General features: G+C 46.4%; 1 protein-coding gene across 1 annotated transcript in view; it reads right to left on the bottom strand.

The window, feature by feature from the left end:
• CASC1 (cancer susceptibility 1) overlaps window positions 1-25,402 on the bottom strand; it is a 1,039,813-nt gene extending 1,014,411 nt beyond the window's left edge. Inside the window, exon 1 of the mRNA XM_029600147.1 lies at window positions 25,120-25,402. Within this exon, the coding sequence (XP_029456007.1) occupies window positions 25,120-25,134 (15 nt within the window). The 5' untranslated portion in view covers window positions 25,135-25,402. The remainder of the gene's footprint in view (window positions 1-25,119) is intronic.
• Window positions 25,403-25,651: the final 249 nt, after the last annotated feature.

Below are 25,651 nucleotides of genomic sequence, written 5' to 3'. Positions count from 1 at the left end.
AGATTGTGTTTCTTGAGGAGGGGCTTAAGAGAAGCAGTTTTTAGGCTGTCTGGGTAGCTTCCTTGAGTTAGAAGGCTGTTAATAATATTTGTTAGAGACCCTTTGTTAAAATGTAAACCGATCCGATATGGTTATCTACTATGAAGGTCGGTATAAAAAACTGCTAAATAAATAAATAAGAAAGGAGGGAACCGTTCATAAAGAAACTCCTTCATTAGTAATACTTAAGAAGGGCTCCCGACAAGATAAGGCCTGTAGCTCCGAAACATGCTGTGCAGATACGATAGCCACGAGGAAAACGACCTTCAACGTCAGATCTTTCAAGGTCATCCGCTCAGCGTCTTGAAAGGCACATTTCAAGGGCACAGAGAACCAGGTTGAGCTACCACGAACGACAGCGGTTCCGAATCAGAGGATGCAGGTGTTTAACGCCACGCAGAAAACTAACCACATCCTGATGAGATGCAAGAGCGAGGCCCTGTACCTTTCCCCGAAAACTACCAAGGGCTGCCACCTGAACTCGTAGGGAATTGAAGGCTAGACCTTTTACTAGACCTGCCTGCAGAAAGGCCAGGACATCTGGAATAGTAGCCCTGGACGGCTCCACCGTGTGGTTCAAGCACCAGTCCTCGAAAATACCCCAAACTCTGACACAGGCTATGGAGGTAGAAGTTTTACGGGACTGCAAAGGCGTAGTAATCACCTCCTCCGAGTAACCCTTATTTCTCAATCTCTGCCTTTCAAAAGCAATGCTGCTAGACAAAAGCGATCTACCTCTGTAAAATAAACGGGACCTTGTCACAGCAGACTCTGGGATGGATGAAATCTCAGCAGGCCATCTACCGCCAGATTGAAGGTCTGCAAACCACAGGCGCCTCGGCCACTCTGGCGCAACGAGTATCACCTTGCCAACAAACGGCCACGGCGGAAAGACGTACAACAGAATTTCCTTTGGCCAGGGAAGCACCAGAGCATCTACACCTTCCGCTCCTGGCTCTCTTAGACTGAAAAATAGAGGAGCTTTGGCATTGCAATACGTTGCCATCAGGTCCATCGCGAGCCTGGACCATCGCTTGCACAGGAGAATGAAAGCATCGGAGAGTTCCCACTCTCCCGAATCCAACTGGTGGCGGCTGAGAAAATTCACTCCGGCAATGTGACAGGCTGCTATCCTGTATAGGTGCTGTTCCGCCCAGCTGATTAAAAGTTGAGCCTCCGTCACCACTGGACGACTCAGAGTTCCGCCCTGATTGATGTAAGTCACAGTCATTGCATTGTCAGAGAGAATCCGCACTGATCTCCTCTACTAAGGTAAGGAGGGCCTGTAGCTCCAACCGAACCGCTCTGGTCTCCAATCGATTGATCGACCAAGCGACTCAGACCTCATCCACTGACCTTGCACTGCCGTTCTGACAAACCACTCCCCACCCGGAGAGGCTGGCAACGGTGGTTACCACTATCCAAGAGGGAATTTCCAAATCCACACTCAGTCGTAAATTGTCTGGACACAGCCACCAAAGAAGACTGGACTGTGCCGAATCAATCAGTGGGAGGAGAAGATGAAAATGTTTGGAGAGCGGCGGATTCCACTGGGAGAGCGGGGCTAACTGAAGAGGATGCATATGAGCAAAGGCCCAGGGAACCAGTTTGAGAGTAGAAGCCATCAAACCAAGGACCTGCAAATAATCCCCTGGGACGAGGCATGGATCGCAAGGACTCAACCTCAGTGAGAAGCTTGGACAAGCTTTCCTTAGTAAGGAAAAAAAAAACTTTCCCAAGATCGTGTCGAACCAAGCACCCAAAAACTCCAAGGACTGGGAGAGAACCAGGTGACTCTTGTTAGGGTTGATCACCCAACCCAACGAGCTCAACATCTGTAGCACCCTCTGTACTGCTGCCCTGCAAAGGTGTTCTGACTTCGCTCGAATCAGCCAATCGCCCAGGTAGGGGTGTACCAAAATCCCCTCCTTTCGCAGGGCTGCTGCCACAACCACCATCACCTTGGTAAAGACTCTGGGCGCCTTCGCCAGACCAAACGGTAGCACACAAAATTGAAAACGATGCCCCAGGATCACAAACCGCAGATATTTCTGATGATCTGGGCGTATAGGAATGTGCAAGTAAGCTTCTGTCAGATCTAGAGATGCTAGGAATTCCCCTTTGTGTACAGATGCTATCACAGAGTGAAGAGTTTCCAACCAAAAACGAGGCACCTTTAGAGTCCGACTGACTTTAATTCTAGGATGGGATGGAAGGTGCCCTCCTTGGGCACCATGAAGTAGATGGAGTAGCACCCTCACCTGAGCTCTCCTGCGGGTACCAGAGCTATGGCGCCTAGGTCCTGTAACCGCCGCAGAGTGTCCTGTACCGCCTGGCATTTTTGGTGGTTACCCGCATGTGGAAACCATGTACCGCTCGTGGATTGGCCGAGCAAAATCTAACACGAACCGTGTTCTATGATACTGAGGACCCACTGATCTGAGGTTAAGTTGGTCCACTCTTCTAGAAAGAGGGATAACCTCCCCCCTATTCTTGAGACAGAAGAGTGGACTGGCCTCGCTTCATTGCGCTGACTTGGGACCCCCATGAGGTTGTGGGGCTCCATCTCTGGCAGGCCAGCGCCCTCAAAAGGACTGATTCCAAGAAGAATGGCAGCCTGGACCCTGTCGAAAGGACGAACCGGCGGAACGTGAAGAGCAAAACCAGCGATTTCCCATAAGTCTCGCCCATTGAGGAAAGGATCCTCTCGTCCTGGGTCTATCCTCCAGCAACCTTTGGACTATTTTCCCCCAGAGATTTTATCATGTCCTCCAATTGTTGCCTGAAAAGCAGCTTACCCTTGAAGGGTAAGGAACTCAGTTGAACCTTAGAGGAAACATCTGCAGCCCAGTGTCTAAGTCAGAGGAGCCTGCGGGCTGACACTGCCAAGACCATAGTCCTGCCAGATGTCCGCAAAAGATCATAAAGCGAGTCAGCACTGTAAGCTACCGCCGCCTCCAGGCGCCCTGCTTGCACCGCCTCACTCGCAGAAAGGGATACTACGGCTTGCAAATTCTGAACCCAGCGGAGACTGGCTCGCAGCGCGAAAGTGCTGCACATAGCTGTCTGGACTCCTAGGGCCGAAACCTCAAAAATCTTTTTAAGTTGCAACTCCAATTTGCGATCCTGCAAATCCTTCAGGGCAGTGGCTCCTGTTACCAGGATGGTTGTTTTCTTAGTCACTGCAGAGACCGTGCCGTCTACCTTCGGGGCCTTAAGGAGGTCCAGCGCTTCCTCCGGAAGCGGGTGTAACTTGTCCATAGCTGACTTACCTTTAAACCAAAGTCCGGAGTGTCTCACTCCTTAAACAAAAGATCCGTAACAGACATTTATTTATTTATTTAAATGATTTATATACCGGAGGTTCCTGTATAGTATACATATCACCCCGGTTTACAAAGAACAGTAACTATCGCTAAAAAAAATTATAGTGGTTTACATAGAACATAGAATATAATAAAAGAAGTTTTACATTGAACAAATCTAAGTAAGTAAAGTTTTTACATTGAATAAATTAATTGAAGCAAATAGTGTATGATATTTAACCGTTAATAAACAAGCAGTTAATAAATCAATGAATAACATGGAAAAATATGAAGTCAATATGAGTATATGTATGTAGTATGTATGAATTCAGCATGTGTAAATTTCTGATTGAATAAAATAATAGATCTGAATAAAAACGTTGTGGGCTTGAAAATACTTTTCTTCGTGTTCTTGGCTCTAGGGGAAAGCTTGTTTGAACAGCCAAGTCTTAAGTTTCTTTTTAAATGTAGGGTGGCATGTTTCCAAACGAAGGTCTGGAGGGAGCGAGTTCCAAAGTGATGGGCCAGCTGTGGATAATGCACGTTTCCTCAAAATGGATTTCGCCGGTTGTGTGATTAGTCTGTTTTGATAGGCGCTTCTGGTTGGTTTCACGGATGTGTGTAATCGAATTTGAAATGTTAGGTTGAGAGGTGCGATGTTGTGTAAGGCCTTATGAATCATCATTAAAGATTTGAACTGGATCCTGTATTTAATCGGAAGCCAGTGGAGATGGTGGAGAATAGGGGTGATATGATCTCTTTTTTTGGCATTTGAAAGAATTCTTGCAGAGGCATTCAGGACCATCTGAAGTGGTTTGATGGTACATGCTGGAAGGCCTAGGAGGAGGGAGTTACAGTAATCCAGCTTTGGGAGAATGATGGCTTGTAAGACCATGCGGAAGTCTCTGTAAAGGAGGAGAGGTTTGAGTTTCTTTAATGTTTGAAGTTTAAAGAAACATTCTTTTGTTGTGTTGTTGACGAATTTGTTGAGGCAGAGTTTGCTGTCTAAGATGACTCCCAGGTCTCTAACTTGTTGCGAGGTGGAGAGCCCTGCGGTGTCCGGATGTTGGTTAGTGGTAGAAAGTGGGGAGAGGGTATAGTTTTCCGGTGAAATGATGAGGATTTCAGTTTTGTTTTTGTTTAGAACCAAGTTGATGCTGGTGAGTAGATTGTTGATAGCTAACAGACATTTATTCCAGAATGATATGGCTTTGTGTAGGGAATCTTCTATAGGGATGAGGATTTGAATATCATCCGCGTATAGGTAATGTCTTAGCTTAAGGTTAGTAAGAAGTTGACAGAGTGGGAGCAGATAAATATTGAAAAGGGTCGGGGAGAGGGATGATCCTTGTGGTACCCCCCTTTTGGATTCGATGGTGTGGGACTCTGTTATTTATCTTGACCTTGTATGATCTGTTCTCCAAAAATGATTTGAACCAGTTAAAAGCTACTCCTGTAATACCGATGTCTATTAGGCGTTGCAAGAGGCATGAGTGGTTAACAGTATCAAACGCTGATGAGAGATCCAGGAGAGCGAGGAGGCAAGGTTGGCCCTTTTCTAGGTTGAAAATAATAGTGTCTGATAATGATGTTAATAATGATTCGGTATTCATAGTCTTACGAAAGCCAAATTGGTTTGAGGTGAGGATATTGTTTTCGTCAAGATATTCTGTAAGTTGTTTGTTAACAACTTTCTCCATAACTTTGGCAATCAAAGGGAGGTTTGCTATGGGTCTAAAGTTAGCTGGGTCTGAGGTGGGTAAGTTGGGTTTTTTGAGGAGCGGCTTGAGCATGGCTAACTTGAGTTGGTTCGGGACATGTCCTTGGTTGAAAGAGCAGTTAATAATGTCTGCTAAAGGTTTGGCTATGGTGTTGGTGATAAGACTAAGTTTGTTGGATGGAATATGGTCTGATGGATGGGAGGATGGTTTTATCTTCTTGAGAATGTTCTCTATTTCTAGAGTGGATGTGAGCTCAAAAGTGTTGAGCACTGTTAGTGAAGTGTTGCGATGATTGACATTTGGGTGCGATGAAATGGACATGAAATGGAAAAGATAGAGCTGGACCCCTGAGGCCCCAAACTGTGAGTCCTCCGGAGGAATCTCAATGCCCAGCTCCTCCAGAATGGCTGGGATAAGTGGACCAAGGTCATCCCTTCTGAACAGGCGGACCACTTTGGGATCATCGCCCTCCAAAAAAGGCGCGTCTACTGGCTTGGCCGGCTGGAGCTGGTGATCCTAATCCGCATCTGGTCCCTCACCAGGGGCTTGCGGAAGAGACTCACCTTCATCCACCCCGTCCGTATCTGAACTGTCCACCTGACATGAAAAAGGACCAGAGAAGGCGTTTGGCCTTGGGGCTTCTATGCCACTGTGTGACTCTGTACACTTGTGGAGTGATGAAGCTCCTGTCCCAGCCCCCAGCGACGGCAGGACCTCACGGGGTACCTTAGTACCCTGGCTCTTTGCTGCTTTTCGTGCTTTGAAGGCTTTATGCAGCAACAAAACAAAACTGGAGGAGAATGAGGAAGAAAACTCATCCGAGTCCTTCCCCCGTTCCTCGTCTGAGGAAGAGATCTGCACTGCTTGCGAGTCGTCCCCCCAGGGGCAGCAGGACACGGCAAAAGAGGTGGCATAGAGCTCCCCTCTCCCAGGGCAGCCTTCTCCTGGCTCCCTGAATGTTCCTGAGGCTGCCGCAGCAATTTTGCCCTCTCAGGGTCCCTGCATGCTCTAGAGCTGCTGCGATTTCGCTGTAATCAGCTTCCCCAAAGAGCCTTCTCCTCCCGACAAGCACCCGATACAAACTCCAGCCTGCAGGCCGCACCATGCGGCATGATCCCCAAGCTAAATTAGGATCGTGGCCCGAAAAAAGAACCAGCGCGACCAAGACAAACCCCCAGGAGCTCATAGGAACTGAAAAGTACGGTGAAAACAGCATCGGAAGGAAGGAGGGCCGAAAGAGACCACTAGGCCGGCTCAGAAAGTAGATAAATCACCTCAGCGTTATTTTGTCCTGTGTGCAGATCTTCAGAGGGTGAGTGAACCGGGCTCCCCAGTATCACTCTCAGCTGCAGGCAGTTACAGCGCTCCCAACCCTCTGCTCCAGAGCATCTGTTATCAGGGGGGATGGTCCCACCAGGACCTAACAACCCCCTGGGAGGCTTAAAGAGATATCTTCTTTTTTCTATTAAATCCCTAAGAAACGAATACCAACAAAACTAAAAACCTAACACTAAGCCCAGACTAAGGTTTTGCACCTCCACCATCTGCTGGAGACAGAAATACTGACAGACTCTAGGTGGCACCTCAGGAGTATAGGACGGAGTCTGTTAAAACTTCTGTCTCCATCTGCTAGAGGGGAGGCAAAAAACCAGGCATCTGGACTGATCCGGGTATGTACAGGAAAATATAATTACTCCATACACACAATGCCAACTGTCTTTATATGACTTCATTAAAGTAGGTACACTTGCATACTCTTGCAAAACAAGCTTGTCCAAAAGGGACCCCCAAAGGGGCCTGAACCAATATCAGCTGTAAGGTTGAGGCCTGGAATCTTAACCTCTAGGCCAGCCGAGTTAGACACTGAAAACCTCTTCGTCCCTGGCACCATAAACATTCTGGGAGAACAGACATCAATACATGCCTGCAAAGGACCATGGAAGAATGCTCCCATACAGTATGCATTCAAATAGTATGCACCCATATATAATGCTTTCAGACAAGATGCACTCAGACAGCACACGCCTAAACAGTATGTGCTCAAACATTAAACACCAAAACAGTATGTATTCAGCTAGTATTCATTCATCTAGCATGCGCCCAGACAACAGAATGCACCCATTATGTGCTTCGATAGCACGCGTCCAGTATATGCTCAGATAGCATGCACTCAAATGGTGGACGCTCAAATAACGGGCACTCAGTATGCACTCAGATAGTACACGCAACCTCCCTGCGCTCTATATAGGCTGTGGTCTTATGCGCACAAGCACCTGCACGTTCCCTTCAGTATACAAACTCGCGGGAAAACACATGGCCGCAGCCCTCCACACAGTTGAAGAAAAACTAGTCTTACAAGCAGGGCCTAGCCAAAGGCTGCTCAACCCACCAAGCCTGCACCGCCTGCTCTACACTAAACACCGAGAAAAGTGAGTGAAAAGCAGGGAAGGGACTCTACTTCCAGCACAGAGGGAAGGAGACCCGGTAAGGAAGAAAGGGAAAAAAATCTCTAAACTTTCTCCTCTTTCCTTTTTTTTCCTGCTTATCCAAACTCAGTCCTATTGACTGAGCACACTCTGGCTATGAGGGGAGAGGGCACAAGCCGTCACTGCCGAGCTTCCGTCTGGCTCCAACTGCTTACCTTAAGTCCACGCCTGGGGCAGGCTCCCGGACTGAAAACGCTCAACTGAGGGAGGGACCCACTGTTATCACCTCAGGAGGTCAAGCAGTGTTCGAAATTTCTTCTGTCTTCTTTCCTTTCATTAATTTTTACCACAAGCAAGCCCCAGAAGGGAAATACATGTCCACCAACTGCTGGAGGAGAATACTGGTAGGCTGGTGTTGGGGGCTGGACTATATGTCCATGACCTCACTTTTCCTCCGTCTCCATCTGCTGGTAGAGGTGCATAACCCACTGGTGTAGATTAGCCTGCCTGAGTGCAGAGGAAAATGGTGCTTTGAAAGAGACTATTAAAACTAAAAAGGCGTCCTTTAAAAATAGAAAGGAAAGGCCTAATGAGGAAAATAAGAAAGCACACAAAATCGCTGACAAATTAGATGTAAAATAAAACAATTGAATAGAAAGGAGACAATTGAATGCAAAAACACTAACAATACTAAAAAAAATACACTCAAACAAAGCACAAAAAAGAATGATTTTTATATGTATGGAGGAAAAACATCAGATGCCATGACTAGGCAAAAACTGCTATGGAAATAGTAGAAAAAGCATCAGTTAAAAAACCTCCATCACCCCCCTTTTTTTTTTTTTTTAAATGAGGTTATTCTTTATACTTTACTAAATTTTTGGTATGATTTTTCTTGCTTTAAGCGGGAAGCCGCAAGGACGCCATAAGTGGAAGTCTAAAGCGAGAACTTTCAGTCACAATTTTAAGAAAAATGCTTTTTTCAAATTGCAATTCTTTGCAGAAAATTTTGGCTGGGATATTTACTTGACAGTTTTTTCAGAATCTGCATTTATTCAAAGCAAGAAAAATCATAACATACATAAAAATCATTCTTTTTTGTGCTTTAAGTTTGAGTGAATTTTTTTGGTATTATAATAAAACTGGTCAAGAGAGAATTTGAGGACAGACTTGCCAAAGAGGTAAAAGGTAATAAAACCATTTTCAAATACATTAAAAACAGGAAACTTGTAAGAGTATCAGTTGGACCACTGGATGACCAAGGGATAAAAATGGTTCTGTGGGAGGATAAGGCCAAAGCAGAAAAATGTAATGAATTCTTTGCTTCAGTCTTCACTCTGGTAGTTGTTGGAGAGATACCAACATCTGACCCATTCTTTGTAGGTGATGATTCAGAGGAATTGAAACAAGTCAACCGGTCATACACCGCAAGTAGTAACACCTCAGAATGAGCATCAAATAAAATAGGTGTTCCACAGGGGTCTCCCTTGTCGGCCTCATTATTTAATATTTATTTAGCCCCTCTTGTAAATTACTAGGTGGGTTGGGATTGAATTTCTGTATATATGCCAATGACATCCAAGCCTTCATCCCTGCCAGCTATCCAATTTGCTAGTACATTCAAATATTTGGAAATTTATTTTTCAGTGATACAAAGATGATTTCACAAGAGATTAACAATAAACATTTTAAAAAATGAGAATCTATTTAACTAGACATTCTATCACGAATGAACTACCCCAATTTGAATTCAATGGCCACAATTATTTCTTTATGCAAATGCAATCTAGGAGTACTCCTTGTCATCAGGCTTAATATGGAAACATTTGTAATTTAAGTAAAACTGGATACTAAAAACTGTGGCTATTAAGATTCCTAAAGCTGTTACTGGAACCAGAGGACTTTAGAACAGTGCTTCCAATGCTCATTTTCTGGAACTGATTAATGCAATTCTTTTACTTGTTTTACCCAGCAGTACACTCAGATTACTGCAGCTATTTCAGAATTCTGCTACCTGGGTGTGGAACATCGCTAGCAAAGATTCAAAATTTACAGCAATCTCAAATGTCCAAGGTTAAATATGAGGCATATAAAATCAGCCATCAACTGTACCAGGGCGGCTTGTTTTACAACCCGCATTTAGACCACTGCTTCTCAACCTCGTAAACTATTTCCCATAGTTAATTCTTATCGACTAACCACTAGCTCTTCAGAGATTGCCACCATCAGTTGTGATAAGTTTGCTTACTTCTTTCATGAGAAAAATGGTCTTTACTAGTTAATGCTTTTCACCATCTCTGCACTGTATCCCTTTAGATTATAATACTATTTGGGATATGTTTGAGATTTATATAAATCAGTAATATAAATTGGCAAAAAGTTGAAGAATTATTTCTGCCCACTCAATTCTTGCTCTAATGCTCTGATGAAAATCCCAAAACTGATTTATGTGATTTTATTGCAGTTTGTGAATGCCTCTTTAAATGAAGGTCATTTACCTAATTCGCTTAAGATTGCCTCTGGATCAATTGAGTTGAGTAATTACCAGCTCATCTACACATTACCTTTCCTAGCCAATGTTATTGAGAAAGTAGTTCTGAAGCAACTACAGCAGTATATTACATTAAAGATAATTTTCTGATGACTTTCAATTTGGCTTTCATCCTTCCCATAACACAGAGACCCTACTCCATGCGAGTTTTGATGTTTTTACACAGTGGCTTTGATTCAGATACCAAGTTTATCCTAGGCCTCCTCGGCATTTCTCCTATATTCAATACACTAATTCACGTTATCTTAGTGGGTCAGCTCGAAGCATTAGACATTTCTTCTACAGTTTTGGCATGGTTTATTTCCTTCTTACATGATCATTATCTGAGGATGACTCTAGTCACTTGTATTCTGCTGCATTTCTTCTGCTCATGGGTGTTCCCCATGGGTCATCACTATCTGCAACATTGTTCAAAATTTATGTTTTCCCACTTTGTCAGATCCTGGCTAATTTAGGAGTCAGCTATACGTTATACACTGATGATATTCAGTTTAATTTTCCAGTTTCCACCTTGTAGATGACTCACTGGACAGGATCTCTAGTTGTTTGAAAGTCATTCAGAACTGGCCAAAGGAAATCAAACTTGTTATGAATGTCAAAAAAACTGACATTCTTTCATGTTTCTCTGTTTCAATTGTACCCTCCACCTTTTTATTCAAAGTCCATTCAATCCCTACCAATTATCAGTCACAGGATGTAAGTGTATTGCTGGATTGATCATTATTATGACCACATATATTAAATCTGTAGTTAAAAGCACTTAAATAGTGTTATTTTACACACAGTGAAGCCCTATGTTTGTGCAGTTGATCATGCTTTTATTATGTTATCAATCAATTACTTTAACACTATTTCGGACTTCCCCCCCCCCCCCCCCAATGACAATAAGGGCACTCACCTGGGATCTAGAACACTGCTTTATGAACAGTCTAGTGGTTAGAGCAGTGAGCTAAGAACCAAGGGTTCAAATCCCACTGCCACTCCTTGTGACCTTGGACAAATCACTCTGTCCTCCATTGACCCAGGTACAGATTGTGAGCCCTCTGGGACAGGGTAAAGTACCTGCATGTAACTCACTTTAAACTGCAATGAAAAGGTGTGAACTAAATGTACTTAGCAAGACTCCCAGGGGTCTGGAGGGTAAGGGTCAAGACCTAGTAAGGCAGTCAGTGATCTTACTCCAATTCAGTTTTAAAATTTAATCTACCTGCTTCAGTCGTCCTTCCAGAATTTAACAGATGCTCCGTGAAGCCAGTTTGTTTCACTGAATCTTGTGAGTGGTCATTCTATATTTCAGGTCCACTTCCTTGGCATGAATCCCTCCAATCATCTCAGGTTATAATCTACATCACACTTTTGGAAACTACTTAAGACATCTTTCTTCATTTGTTTTTGATTATTTTTGTCTAGCATTTAATTAACCTTCTGTGTGCATGACAGTTATTTTGTATATAGCGTATTTATTTTATATTTAGCTTTTTTAGTTTTAATGCTTGGGTTGTTACAGTCTGTGTGGGAATTTTAGATTCCCCTTGTATTTTTACTTATTTATTCTGTTCTGTAAAATCATAGTCAGACACTACATATGGATGGTTGATTGCATATTTAATGTTTTACATATATCTGAATATGCTGGGATATACCTTCCCCAGTTGACCGCTTCATTTATCATAGCTTTAGGCAGAGTGGGCCGAGTCTATGGGAATATTTTAATATCTAGGCCAGTCGTGTTTGATTATCTTCATTGTTCACATCATCAGATTGCATCAGAGGAATAAAGGCTGATGTGGTTTTATGCAACATTAAATGTCTTGGTTGACATTTGTTAATGGTAAACTAGGGATTTTGTATATGTTGTTAGAGCTGGGGACCCTTGTGTTGAGGTGAGGTTGATGCAACCAGCAACCTAAAGGGTGGAGCAGACAGAGCAAAGACTGGACTGGAGCTTCACCTATACCAGACCCTTTCCCCTCGGGTTAAGCCTTTGGATTCCAGGGGCTGGCAGGTCTTAGGTGGCTGTCTCTGAGGCGTAGGTGGAAGAATAGCTCGTGTCCAGCTGTGCTCAAGGCAGCAGCAGGCAAGGATGGTCGTAGTTCAGGCTAAGGTCTAAGCAGGCAGCAAGGATGGTCGTGGTCAAGGTTGAGGCAGGCAGCAAGCAAAGGTAAACAAGGTACGGGCTATGGTTAGTTCCAAGAAATGAGTCCAAGAGTTGGAAGATGAGAGTAAGGCTGGAGATGAAGGCAAGGCTAGGCTGGAGACAAAGGATGCTGAGACAGCAACTAGTACTATTGCTAAGGTAGTTGACGTTGCTGAGGCACTGTAGTGTTGCATTGCTGGGGTTTAAATACCCAGCTGTGCGACATCTGGAGAAACTGGCCAGCATTATTCCCGCCGCAGAACCTTTAATTGTTGGCATGCACCGCAAGGAGAGCCCAGCAGTTATCAGCAGCAGCGTCTTTGGCCGTATGGTGTAGCAGCATTCCGGGCCGCTCGGAATGGCAGGTGCTGTATGGCCAGGTGGCGTGATGTAAGTGAGCCGGCTCATGGGGGCAGCCCACGTGCTGGCAAACTTAACAGTACCCCCACTACTAAGCTACCTCCTCAGGACCTGAAGCTTGGCTGTGGAAGTAAATCATCCCCAGAATTTTATTAGCTATGGTGCTTTGAGATTGGTGGCAGGGTCCCACGAGTTCTCCTCAGTGCCAAAATGCTTCCAGGTGACGAAGTCTTCTAATTTATTACGTTTCCTGCGGGGATCCATGATCTTCTCTACTTCCAACTGTATGTCTTCTTCCTCTGTCACATCTGAGGGCATGGGAGGCTTCCTGGAGGGCCAGAAAAGGATCAATAGTTTCAATAGGGAGACATGGAAGATGTTGTGGGAAGCTTCAATTGGTAAATAACAGGATCTAGTTCCCTTGGAGGGGGTAGGGTCCAATGAATCATGGTGCTAGACGAAGTGAAGGGACCTAGACACGAAAATACTGGGTGCTCAGCCACAGCAGATCACCCTCCTTAAATTGTGGCATTTGGTGTCTGCGTAGTCCTTTGTTCAGAATGCTGCCTGTGATATCAATTGGAAGGACTGGGGGTCCAGAGGTCATGGAGTTTTGGCCTGAGGCAAGCGACTAGGTAATCTATGGAGGCATAGCCTAGTGGTTAGAGCAGCGGGCTAGGAACCAGGAGACCAGGATTCAAATCCCACTGTCACTCCTTGTGACCTTGGGCAAATCACTTTAAGGTCCAGGTACAAACTTACGGACCAATACAGTAAAAAGTCGCGGGAGAGCAGGCACGCGCGATTCACTTAATTTATTTAAATTAGGACCTGCGGCAAAAAGAGGCAGCGGGTTTGACAGCAGACGCTCAATTTTGCCGGCGTCTGTTCTTGAGCCTGCTGACAGCCATGGGTTCGGAAACCGGACGCCAGCAAAATTAAGCATCCGGTTTTCAACCCGCGAGCCCATTTCAAATTTTTGTTTTTTAATTTCTTTTTTTTTTTTTTTTAACTTTGGGGGACTCCAATTTAATATCGCCATGATATTAAGTCTGAGGATGCACAGAAAAGTAGTTTTTACTGCTTTTCTGTGCACTTCCCCGGCACCGGCAGAAATTAACGCCTACCTTTGGGTAGGCGCTAATTTCTTAAAGTAAAATGTGCGGCTTGGCTGCACATTTTACTTACTGCATCGCGCGGGAATACTTAATAGGGCCATCAACATGCATTTGCATGTTGCGGGCGCTATTAGGTTCAGGGGGTTGGGCGCGTGTTTGACGCATTAGCTTTTACCCCTTATTCAGTAAGGGGTAATAGCGCGTCAAAAACGTGTGTCCAAGCACGGGTTAACAGTGCGCTCCTTTGGAGCGCACTGTACTGTATTGGCCTGTTAGATTGTAAACCCTCTAGGGATAGGGAAATACCTACAGTACCTGAATGTAATCTGCTTTGAAGCACTTAAAGTGTAAAAAGCAGAATATAAAAATCTTAAATAAAATAAAAATGTTGAGGTAGTGGAAGTCGTATCCAAACTGAACTGGGGAGGAACCAGTGGCACTGCTCACATGGTGGTTGTGGGAAAATTCTGCCCACAGAAGAAGGTCCCAATCATCTTGCCTTTGGTGGACATACAGCCAGAGAAAGGTCTTGAGAATCTGGTTGATACTTTTGGTCTGGCCATTGCCCTGGGGATAGTAGGCTGTAGTGAATTAAAGGGAGATGCTGAACTTGTGGCAGAGAGCCTTCCAATAGCAAGCTGCAAATTGAACGCCTCTGTCAGAATGTAGTAAGGCAAGCCGTGCAGACGGAAAACATGTTGAACGAAGAGGCAGCCTAGTTCAGGAGCTGAGGGGAGCCCAATGAGAGGTACAATGTGAGCCATCTTAGAAAATCTATCCATTATGGCCCATATCACTGGAGCTGTATGAAAGCAGGAGATTCACAATAAGATCTATGGATATCTGGATTCCCTGGGGATAAGTTACAGCTGTAACAACCCCCAGGGTTGGGCACAATCAGATTTATTCTGTGTGCAGGTTGGACAAGAACTCACATACTCCTTCACATCCTCCTTGAAGCATGGCCATCAATATGGCACTGAACGAGCTCAAGCGTTCGGATCATTCCAGGGTGTCCTACTACACGAGTCTTGCACCCACTTCAACACTTTTCCAGAGCCTCTAGGGGATGAGTCTTCCCTCCTGAGATGGAAGTGGCAGAAGCAAGAATGATGCTTGCAGGATCGATGATGTCACGGGGCCTCTATAGCATTTTCAGTCAGCAAAGATTAGGACAATGCATCTGCTCGGAGGTTCTTCTCTGCCAGTCTGTAGTGGAGCTTGAAGTCAAATCGAGAAAAGAGGGACCAGTGAGCTTGCCTGGGGTTAAGGCATTGAGTCTGCGGTACGTACTCTAAAGCTTTATGATTCGTATAGATGGTGATATGTTGAGACCCTTTCAAGAAGTATTCCCACTCCAAAGTCAAACAACTGCTAGATGTTCTCTGTCGTGAAAATTTTCTGGTGAAGAATAAGCATAGAAGTTTCCCTTCTGTGCTGTATTGACTGAGGACGGCCCCACCCCCAAGGGATGAGGCATCTACCTAGAGCACAAAAATACGGGAGGTGCTGGGTGTTGAGACAGAGCCCTTCAGTGAATGCTTGTTTATGCATCTGAAATACTTTGACTGCCTCCAAGGGCCAGTTTCCGATATCTGCGCCTTTTTATGTTACGGCCATGAGTGGTGTTGCAAGAGTGGATTATACATGGGTGAATTGCCGATAGCAATTGACAAAGTTGAGAAAACTTTGTAATGCTCGCAGACCCATGGGCTGGAGCCACTCTAGAATGGCCGCCTGTTATGCAGGATCCATGCATAGACCAGTACTGGAGAGGATGTAACCAAGGAAAGGTGGTAGTTCTTATTTGAAGAGACATTTCTTCATCTTGGCAAACAGATTGTGATCACATAGGCACTAGAGTACTTGTTTCAGATGGGATCTATGAATGGACAGACTAGGAAAAGATAAGGATGTCTAGATAATACTACGGAGGAGTATAGGAGGTCCTGAAATATGTCATTCACCACCTTTTGGAAGATTGCCGCGGCACTGTACAGGCAGGAGAGCATTACCAAGTACTCATAGGGCCCATCCCTTGTATTAAAAGGTAGTATTTCATTCATCTCCTTGCTTAAATCAGATGAGGTTGCATGCTCCCCAGAGGTCTAGTTTGGTAATCACCGGGCTCTCTGCAGTAAATCAAACAGCTCGGATATCAATGGTAGGGGATGACAATCCTTTTTGGTGATTGCATTAAGACCTCTGTAGTCTATACAGGGCCAGAGCTCTCCATCCTTTTTTGCTACAAAGAAGAAATCCGCTCCAGCAGGTGAGGAAGATGGACAGATGAAACCTTTAGCAAGATTCTCTTGGATATATTCACTTATAGCCTTGGTCTCAGGCTCTGAGAGAGGGTACAATCTGCCTCATGGAGGGTCCTTGCCAGGAAGGAGCTCAATCCCAAAGACATAGTAGCGATGAGGAGGCAACGTCTCAGCCTGCTGCTTCGAGAATACTTCTTTCTTTCTTTCTCTCTTTAAAAGTCTTCTATACCGATGTCAGTCGAAACATCTCCTCGGTTTACATGGAACAAAAGCAACGGAAATTACAAGTAACAGGGGAAGGGTAAGGGGTACAAAAAACCATAAGGAGAGCAGAGAAGCATAGGAACAAACAACAAGTGAACTATGTCATAAGAACAAGGTCATAGTCAAATTCAGGTCATGATCCATCACAATTCAATATTCATCAAGGGTGTTGGGGAAAGGCTTGTTTGAATAGCCAGGTTTTGAGCTGGGCTCTGAATTTGGTGATGCAAGGTTCAAGTCTGAGGTGGGTTGGGAGTGAGTTCCAGTGCATAGGTCCAGCAATGGAGAGCGCCCGATCCCTTGTAGCTGTGAGGTGTGCTTTCTTTAGGGATGGCACATGGAGGGAGCCTTTGTTGGTGGTCCTTGTCGGTCGATTCGAGCAGGTAAATTGGAGGGGATCTGCCAGCCAGTTGGAGTGATGGGAATATAAGGCTTTATGTATAATGGTCAGGGATTTAAAGACGATGCGGGAGGGAATAGGGAGCCAGTGTAGGTCCTTCAGTATAGGGGAAATATGGTCGTATTTGTGAGCGTTGGAGAGGGTTCTGGCTACAGTGTTCTGTAGCATTTGGAGGGGCTTTAAGGAGGACTAGGGTAGGCCAAGAAAGAGGGAGTTACAGTAATCCATCTTGGATGCCAGTGTAGCCTGGACGACAGTGCGGAAGTCACTAGCGTGAAGGAGAGGTTTCAGGTTTTTTAAGACTAAGTTTGAAGAAACCCTCTTTGAGTATGGCACTGATATGTTTTTTGAAGTTCAGTTGTTGTCGATTAGGACCCCCAGGTTCCTTGCGCAGGGCTGTGCATGAGGAATCTTGATAGCAGAGTCAATTGAGAGTGCGGGATTAGTAGGGGGGTGATGGGATATGAGGAGTTCAGTTTTGGCAGTGTTTAAAGCAAGGTGGAGGTTGGTAAGTAAGGAGTTGATGGCAGCGAGATGGTTTCCCCAGGATTCAAGGGTGTCAGATAGGGAGCCTTGAATGGGTATGATGATTTGCACATCATCAGCGTAGAGAAAGAATTTGAGGCCAAGTTCTGATAAGAGTTTGCACAAGGGGGTGAGGTAAATGTTAAAGAGGGTAGAAGAGAGGGAGGAGCCTTGGGGGGACTCCTTGGGCGAGGGCGTAGTGGGAGGACTCAGCATTGCCTATTTTCACGGTGAATTCCGAATATTGGTGAGGTAGCCCCACCTGACTAGCAGCAATGGTGATGTGAGCTGGAGGAGCAACAGAGATGAGGCAAGTAGAACAAGAGAAGCCCCCACTGGGCTAGTTCCAGCGAGGACCAGTCAATGATGGATTGATGCTTCTGAAATATCACAAAAAAAATGCGATTAACTCAGTGATACAAGTCCAAAGAGCAACAAGAAAGTTATATGATAAATGGAAAATTTTATTACTAGAGCTTCGAAAGAGCAGGTTAGAAGCAGTTGATATAATAAGTGAGTCCCCTGATACGGACCTGTGTTTTGCTTGAGGGCTGCAATGGGAGGGACTGAAGGACTGATAGCTAATATTGTAACAAACAAAATATTAACTAGCGGTACCCAGCCACGCGTTGCAGTGGCAGAGTCAAGTTCTTTACCCTCCCTCCCCGTCAGTGTGAGGTTGTGCGTGTTCTGTATCAAAATAGCGGAGTACCTAACCAAGTTAGCACTCTCTATTTAGTTGTTTTGTAGAGGGCTAATTTGGTGCCTTTCAGAGATCAGGGACGTTTTGTGTTTGTTTGCCCTCCGTCTTTCCACCCCAAAAGAACCCCACCATAAACGCAGTGTTTAAATATGCACCCCACACCCCGGCAAAATACAGTAACCCACCCTCCCGTCCCCCGCGAGAGTTGCAGAATGACCGAAACACCCCCTCCCCCTGAACACGCACGCAAGAAAATAACTACGGCGCCCCACCGTGCAGCCCCCCGGATACCTGTGCAAACAGTCAGTCAGTAATGGGAGCGCTAGGTTCCCTGACATGGTAAGGGCAAAAGTCCGCTGGCTGCCAGTCCTGAAAATGGCGTCGACGGGCCCTCACCCTTACTATGTCACATGGGCTACTGCCGCCATTTTTGTCTCTGAGTGGCATAGTAAGGTTAAGGGCCGTCGGCGCCATTTTCATTGCTGGCAGCAGGCGGCCGTAGTGTACGCGATGTGTCCCGGACCGTTCTTGGCCCCCCGCTGGAGCAGCACGGACCTGTTTCCGCTTGTGTGTGTTCGGAGGGTGTGGGAATTGCCAACATGTGACATGTGCGTGGCCCCCCGGTGTAGCAGCCTGGAATTTGGTGTGTTTTGGGAGGGTGTGTGAAGTAAGTCCAATTGGCATGTGTGTGTGGGGGGGGGGTGTGAGGAGTGTGGATTTCTGTGTGTTCGGAGGGTGTGTGAATTAAATACATTTATCATGTGTGTGGGGTGTGTGTTTGTGAAAGGTGTAAGAGGTTGCGCTGACATCCGACGTCCACCAGATGTCGCTGTTTTGTGGAACCAATTTCTAAACCTTTTTTACCTGTCACAGGTAAGACATATGTAATGTAAGTACAGAAGAACCTTCCTGTATGTGAAAGGAAGGTTGTGTCCAAATTTGAAAGCAATCGGTGCAGTGGTTTCTGAGATTAGCGATTTTGTACAAACTATTTAACATTTTTATTTATATAGATGAGTAACACAAAATCATTTTATGGGACACCAAAGAATCAGGGGTCAAGCATTCTAGACAGCAACACAAACATGCCTTCAACAAAACATTCAGGAAACTTGACAAAAGCTCTTACTGTTACTGACAGCAAGGGGGATTTAAACCAAATGTGAAGAAAGCATGCCAAAAGGAGCAACCAATCAGACACTAAATAGCAAGAGAACAATCAGGAGCTGTGCATATCTAACTGACCAATCAAGGGCTGAAAAAGTGTGACCAATCACCTGTTAAAAATAGGGAAAAAGATCACTCAATCTCCTGATTTAAACTATTAGGGGACAAAGAGTGGAGTCTGTGAATCCAATGTTGTTCTCAGAGTATAAGAAAATCAATACCTCCTGTCAAAGGGGGCAGGGGGTATCATGTCAATCACAAAGAACTTTAGATAAGTGAGAGCATGGGAAGCATCATTCCAATGGGACACTAGAGGAGCTTCAGCACAAGCAGTGCGCAGGTAGGAAAGGTGTTAAAGACAGGTCTTCAAAAAATGTGTCGTTTTCCTGACATAGTAAAGGGCAGGATAAATAACACACTATTCCACTTGAAACGCAAGTTTCAAGTGGAATTCCAGTATTAGGGTGTGAAAAACAGTGATGGATAGCAAAAAAGGGCAGGCTGAACAATTACCATTCGGAAAATGGTATAAGGACTGGGGGAGTTGAGTTTAAAAGGAAGTCTCAGATTTTGCCATGCTAAAAGGCAAAGCAGGGGGTGTTATGAAAAATAGCATAAGGACTTAACACTGGTCAGTGGCATTTAATCACAGAACATACCTATCTGACCCATGTAGAAAAAGAGACTGTTAGCCGATCTGATGTACTAGCAGGGGACTGAATGAACAGTAAGTCCCATTTACAGACAGGACGTGCTTAAATGCACGTTTCACAACTCAAGAAAGGTAACCTCGAGAAATAAAATGGGACATCATTTTAGACTGATGAACAAATTCATCCCGTGTGGCACAAAGGTGACAGAATCTAAAGAACTGGCCTATCAGGATGTTACCCCACAAAACCTGCAGGTGGTGGTTCATGTACAAAAGTAAAGAATTGTGGTCTGTTGCTTTGCAATAAATCGAAGTAAAAAAAATTGGGTATCAGAGGAGATACTAACATCTAGAAAGGAAATACATGAAGAATCAATGCAGTGATTAAATTGTAAGTTGGGATCCTGTGTGTTGAGCCATCAAGAAAGACAAAAAATTGAATGTCTGTACCAGTCCAAAAGAGGAGCATGTCATCTATGTATTGCAGCCAAACTGGTATTGTTAATTTGAAAGGGGCGAGATCAATGTAGGATTCAAAACTGGTCACGTACAAGCAGGCTATATCAGGGGCCATGGTCACACCCACGGTGGTGCCTTGTATTTGTTTATAGAATTGTCCCTGAAAAACAAAATTTTCAATTAGAGCAATCCATCTGAGATCAACCAGGAAAGAAGTGGGGATATGTGGATTGGGTGTGCACTGAGATAGGATCATGTCTACCAAGGATATAGCCTCCCTCCGGGGATATTGGCGTAAAGAGGAGGTCCCGAGGAGCGCAAACAAAATCCAAAGCGTAACCGCGTCTTAGAATATCCAGAACCCATTGATCCGACGTGATTTGGACCCACTCTTCGTAGAAGAGAGCAAGGAGACCCCCCAGTCGAGGGACCACCTCGCGGGTCCGTCTGGCATCATTGGGTAGATTTAGCGGCTGCACCAGCACCCTGCGCTTCCTTACCCTGGTGGTGCCCACGAAAGGGCCGGTTCCAGGAGTGCGAACGAGAAGAGGGAGCCCAAGGTGGCTGTTGCCTCTGAGGACGCGCTCTCCACTGGTTACGATAACGGTTTCTGGAGTAATTATATGATCTTGACGAACGGGGGTCGATCTTCGGGCAACTTGTGCACCGCGTTCTCATTAAGGGACTTGATGATCTGATCCAAGTCTTCACCAAAAAGATACCTACCCTTAAAAGGAAGGGACCCCAAACGTGTCTTAGAAGAGGCATCAGCCGACCAATTGCGAAGCCAAAGGAGCCGACGCGTTGAGACCGCCGCCACCATGGTTCGGGCTAGGACCCTTAAAAGATCATATAAGGCATCTGCTCCATAGGCAACAACGGCTTCCAGTCTGTCCGCCTGGTGAGCCTCAGCATCTGGTAAGGACTGGGAGGTGAGAAGCTGCTGCACCCACCGAAGACCCGCTTGCTGTGCGAGGGAACTGCAGATAGCCGCCCGCATCCCTAAGGCAGAGACCTCAAAGATACGCTTGAGGTAAATCTCCAGCTTCCGATCCTGAATATCCTTAAACGCCGTCCCTCCAGTGACAGGAATAGTGGTATGTTTTGTGACCGCCAATACCGCAGAATCTACGGCGGGAACTTTGAGAATTTCCAAAAAAATTGGCCGGCAGAGGATACAATTTTTCCGTGGCTCTACCGACCCTAAGGTTGGCCTCCGGGGAATCCCATTCCCGAGTGATCAACTGCAAGATCCTGTGATGAGTGGGAAAAGACTTGGCTAGAGGCCGCGGTCCTGCTAGGAGTGGGTCCCCCTTCTTGAGAGCCGGGTCAGGTCCCACCGGTTCCGGAGGGGGATCAATATCCATTTCCTGGAGGATGTAGGGAATGAGGTCATCTAACTCTGCCGCTTGGAAGATGTGGAGGACCCTAGGGTCGTCGCCCTCCACCTGGGCCGCCAAGGTGGGGTCGTCCACGTCAGGTTCTTGGGATTGTCCTTCCCCCGGCGAAGTCTGTATTATCGATGGTGTCCCGGTAGGGCCACGAGAAGTCCCCGCTCCCCCGCCTACTAAAGGGGGGCGAGCCTGAGGGAGGGTCCCAACCAGGAGGGGGTAGGACATGGTATCTTGGGGGGAGAGGGTCCCCAGGTCCCGAAGGTCGTGTCTCTGCTCTGAAGAGAAGCCCTGTGCATCAGGACTATGAATTCAGGAGAAAAGGCCTGGCATCCTGAGGGGTCACCCCCCGGGGAATCCCCCCTCTGCCTACCAGGATTAGACTCGGAGTAAGGGTCTAAAACGGGCCTAGAAGTGGGGAACGGATTATCCGTGTCCTCCTCAAAGTGCGACATCAGAATCTTGCAACAAAATGGCCACCGTTCCCGCGTTGAGAGGGAAGCGCCAGCCCTGTTCCTTCCCACATGGTCTGCAGCTCGAAAGTCCTTGTTAGTAGCTGGCGCACATTCCCCCTCAGGGAAGCCGCCTGAGCACAGACCCTCTTCAGAAAATAATCCGGCCCTGTCGGAGCCCTCACAAGGCGCCGCGGACTGCATCGCCGCAGGGAGAGAGAGGGGGGGGGGGAAGGCTCTATAGGTGGCTCGTGCCTAAAATGAGCACCGACCCGGCAACGGACGCTTGCCGCGGTCCCCCACCGACCTGAAGAAGAACTGACAGGGAATTAACCTCCCGACAGCAGGCGGCCCCGGGGAATGGTGCTTTGCGGGGCCGCAGGTCGGGACGTCGGTCGCTCCCCAAAAGGGAGGGGGGAAAACCTGGGTCAGGAGGGAGAGGCCGGCGCTACCGACTTTCACCTCAGAGAGCTGAACGGAGTCCAAAAAATTGCAGTCTTCTGCTGAAAAAGAAGATGAAACAAAAATACTTACCCCAACTGAGCCCTCAGTGAGGAAAATAAGAAAAGAAAGAAAAACAGGCAACAGCCTGTCAGCAAGTCACCAGGCTAGAGAGCGATGAGCCAGCACCAGCGGAGAGCTCTCCCCCTGCTGTAAGGGGAGCCTTAGCAAAGTGACCTAAACTGTAAATTTAAAACTTCCTATTTTTTTCTTTTTTTAAACTTGATCCCCCTGAGGAGGTAGCCCTAAGCTAACAAGCTGGGGACCACAAGTCCCCTGCTCACATCTGCTGGAGTCAGAACGTTACTGGGAGCTGTTACAGGGGAGGCGTGGTTATATGGTTCCTCCCCTGGGAAATTTGTGTTCTGACTCCATCTGCTGGACATGGAACATAACCCACCGTCTGGAATGATCCTGGTATGTACAGGGAATGTCCCGTTTTCTGTCCAGAGCAGGGCGCCTGCGTCGCCCTGCGCTGGTGCCTTGGACTCAAATAGTGAGCTGCAAGCCTTGCTGATGCACACGGAGCACATTTTGTGCGCAGACCCAGCCAGCACTGTATCGCACATGGGCAGACCTGGAAGGGGAAGGCCAGCAGCAAAGGAATCTTCAGACTGTGCAGCTACAGCCAGGTATCAGGAGGGGAGGAATTAGTATGTTGGGAGGGAGGAATGAGAGTGTGGGGACCAGAGATGTGCTTGGAGGGGGGTGGGGAGAGGGGAATGAGTATGTGGGGGCCAGAGATGTGCTCGGAGGGAGGAATCAGTGTGTGGGGGGCCAGAGATGTGCTCGGAGGGGGGAATGAAGTGTGTGCGGGGCCAGAGATGTGCTTGGAAGGGTTAAGGAGGGGGAATGAGAGTGTGGGGTGCCAGGGATGTGCTCTGAGGGGGGAATCAGTGTGGGGGGGGGGCAGAAATGTGCTTGGAAGGGTTAAGGAGGGGGAAGGAGAGCGTGGGGGCCAGAGAGGTGCTTGGAGGGAGGAATGAGTATGTGAGGGCGTTAAATGCTATAAAAAAGAAATATAAAAAAAATTTCAATCTCATGTGTTTTGGGCTTTTTTTGGGCTTGTTTTTTTGGAAAAAAGTGCTTGTTCTTTCATGAAAACCTGGCAACCCTGCAGCTGCAGAATGAGACTTCCTAGATCTGCGCTGAGTGACTGAGGTCAGCCGATGTGCTGCTATTAAAGTAAAGCAGAGTCGTGACAGACTGAGAACTGCAGCAGAAGTGACTTCTCCCCGGCCCGCAATGCTAAGGCGACCACACTCATCTGTTTTCCTATGCCGCGATCATTCCAGCGCAGAGCAGACGGGCAATCAGCTGAGAATGCAGCCGAAAAGATTTCCTTCCTCACAGCTGCTGGGAAAAAATCTAGCGATCAGCTGCCCTGGGTCTGTGGCCATGAAGGACTGCCTCAGAAAAGAGAAAGAAGCGTGGCTGCAATCGCAGAAGATGGAGGGAACCTTGGGGCACTTTATCTCTGCAGCAGCATGGCCCTTTCTTCTTCCCACAAACCCTGCTCAACAGCACTTCCTCTTCTAGACCATAAGGTGAAGAAGAGAGAAGGACATGTTGCTGTTTCCTGCTTTCACGACACTGCTGCCATTCCCCTCCGGGCCTGAATGTGTTAATAGCCCGGAAAGAAACAGCAGCAATGTTTGTCCAAGAATTGTCTACATCTCACTGGGGTGGAGAAAAGGGAGAGAAGAGCAGTGAGAAACTAGGAAATGTACGGCACACCTGCTGATGCTTGACACATCAGTTGAGAGTCACTTTTCTAAAAGAACAGGAGAAAACTACTGGGTTAGAAAAAGAAAGGTGTCCCAAAAATGCACAAACAAAATCCAGAAAAAAATGGTAATTTAATATAAAAAAAAATTACACAGCATCATGGTGTTCCATGTCTGGGAGATCCTGTATTTTTTGAGGGGGGGGGGGGATTACATGACCTAAGACTCCTGGACTAGACAGCCTCTGACTTAAGACCCAAAAACCACACATCAGGGACCCTCAGATGTGTGCTCCCAGGACCTAGAGTCAAACCATCAACCATGATACTAAACCCAGGAACTGAGTTCCAAGAGTCCTTGAACTGGAAACATGGATTTCTTGTCTGGGATTTCTGAGTCATAAACTCCAGGACCCCAGACCTGAAAACACTAGGCCAGGGAGCCCAGCCCTAAGATCCCTGGACCTAGGACCCAGCACAGAAGTCTCAATTAAATTTACATGAACTTGGTAGGGAGCAAAACCCATCTCACCCCACATACAACATACTCCAACAAGACTCAGCAGCCTAACCAAAACATGTACTTCACGGAAAGCTCCTGACCCACAAATCCTCCCACCACCTATTAAAGACCCCCATACAAGTCCTGCTATAGAACCTCCCCAATAAAGAAATTCCTCCCAACTCACTTAAACAGCATTCCTTCCGGACCCTGGACTCCTAAATCAAAAAGCACACTAACTCCCCACCCCCAATCAAGCTGTTAAGCCTCCCATCCAAGAACTCATACCCCCTAATCGCCCTACCTACTAATCCACCCACACAGTAACCTTCCCCCTACTGAAGAAGTTATTAGTATACTAAGTTCTCCCATCAAGTTCCTCCACGCACTTAAATCACTAAACTTCACCTTGTCGCTACTTCACCCAGTGAAGCATCCCTCCACAAAGCTTACCCGTCTTTTGCTCATTTTATCAGCATCAGAGACAAGAAGCCTGGCTCAGTCTTGCCTCAATGATAAGTTTTTCAAAATGGCGCCGGTTGAGCTGAATTCACGTTGGAAAGTATAGTCTCGCGACAGTTTAGTATATGCAATTTTGGCAAACCGCGCTTCGGAGGCGTGGAAGACGAATTTCCGATGTTGAAAATGACATCAGATGGGAGAGCTTTTGGCGGGGGTTGGGGTTTTCTCTAGGAGATGGTTTTAGTGATGCGTTCATGGGTGTCCTTCGGGGGGATTTGAATATATTTGGGGGGGGAGAGGTTTTGGTAGTGGGCGTGCCTAAGTGGAGAGTATGGAGATGCTTGAACAAAAGGGTTAGCGGGTGGTAGAGGTCTTGCGTATGGGATGATAGTGAGAGTTCTTAGTGTTGAGGAATTTAATGGGTGGGGTTTGTGTAAAGGGTAGGATTAACGATCCTGGTAGGGAACAGGTGCAGGATGGGATTATTGGTAGAGTTGTTTGGGTGGAGTTGTTCAGTGAGGGG

This window comes from Rhinatrema bivittatum, chromosome 4, assembly GCF_901001135.1.
Source record: "Rhinatrema bivittatum chromosome 4, aRhiBiv1.1, whole genome shotgun sequence".
Lineage (NCBI taxonomy): Eukaryota > Metazoa > Chordata > Amphibia > Gymnophiona > Rhinatrematidae > Rhinatrema > Rhinatrema bivittatum.
This window is presented reverse-complemented; position numbering and strand designations above follow the sequence as displayed.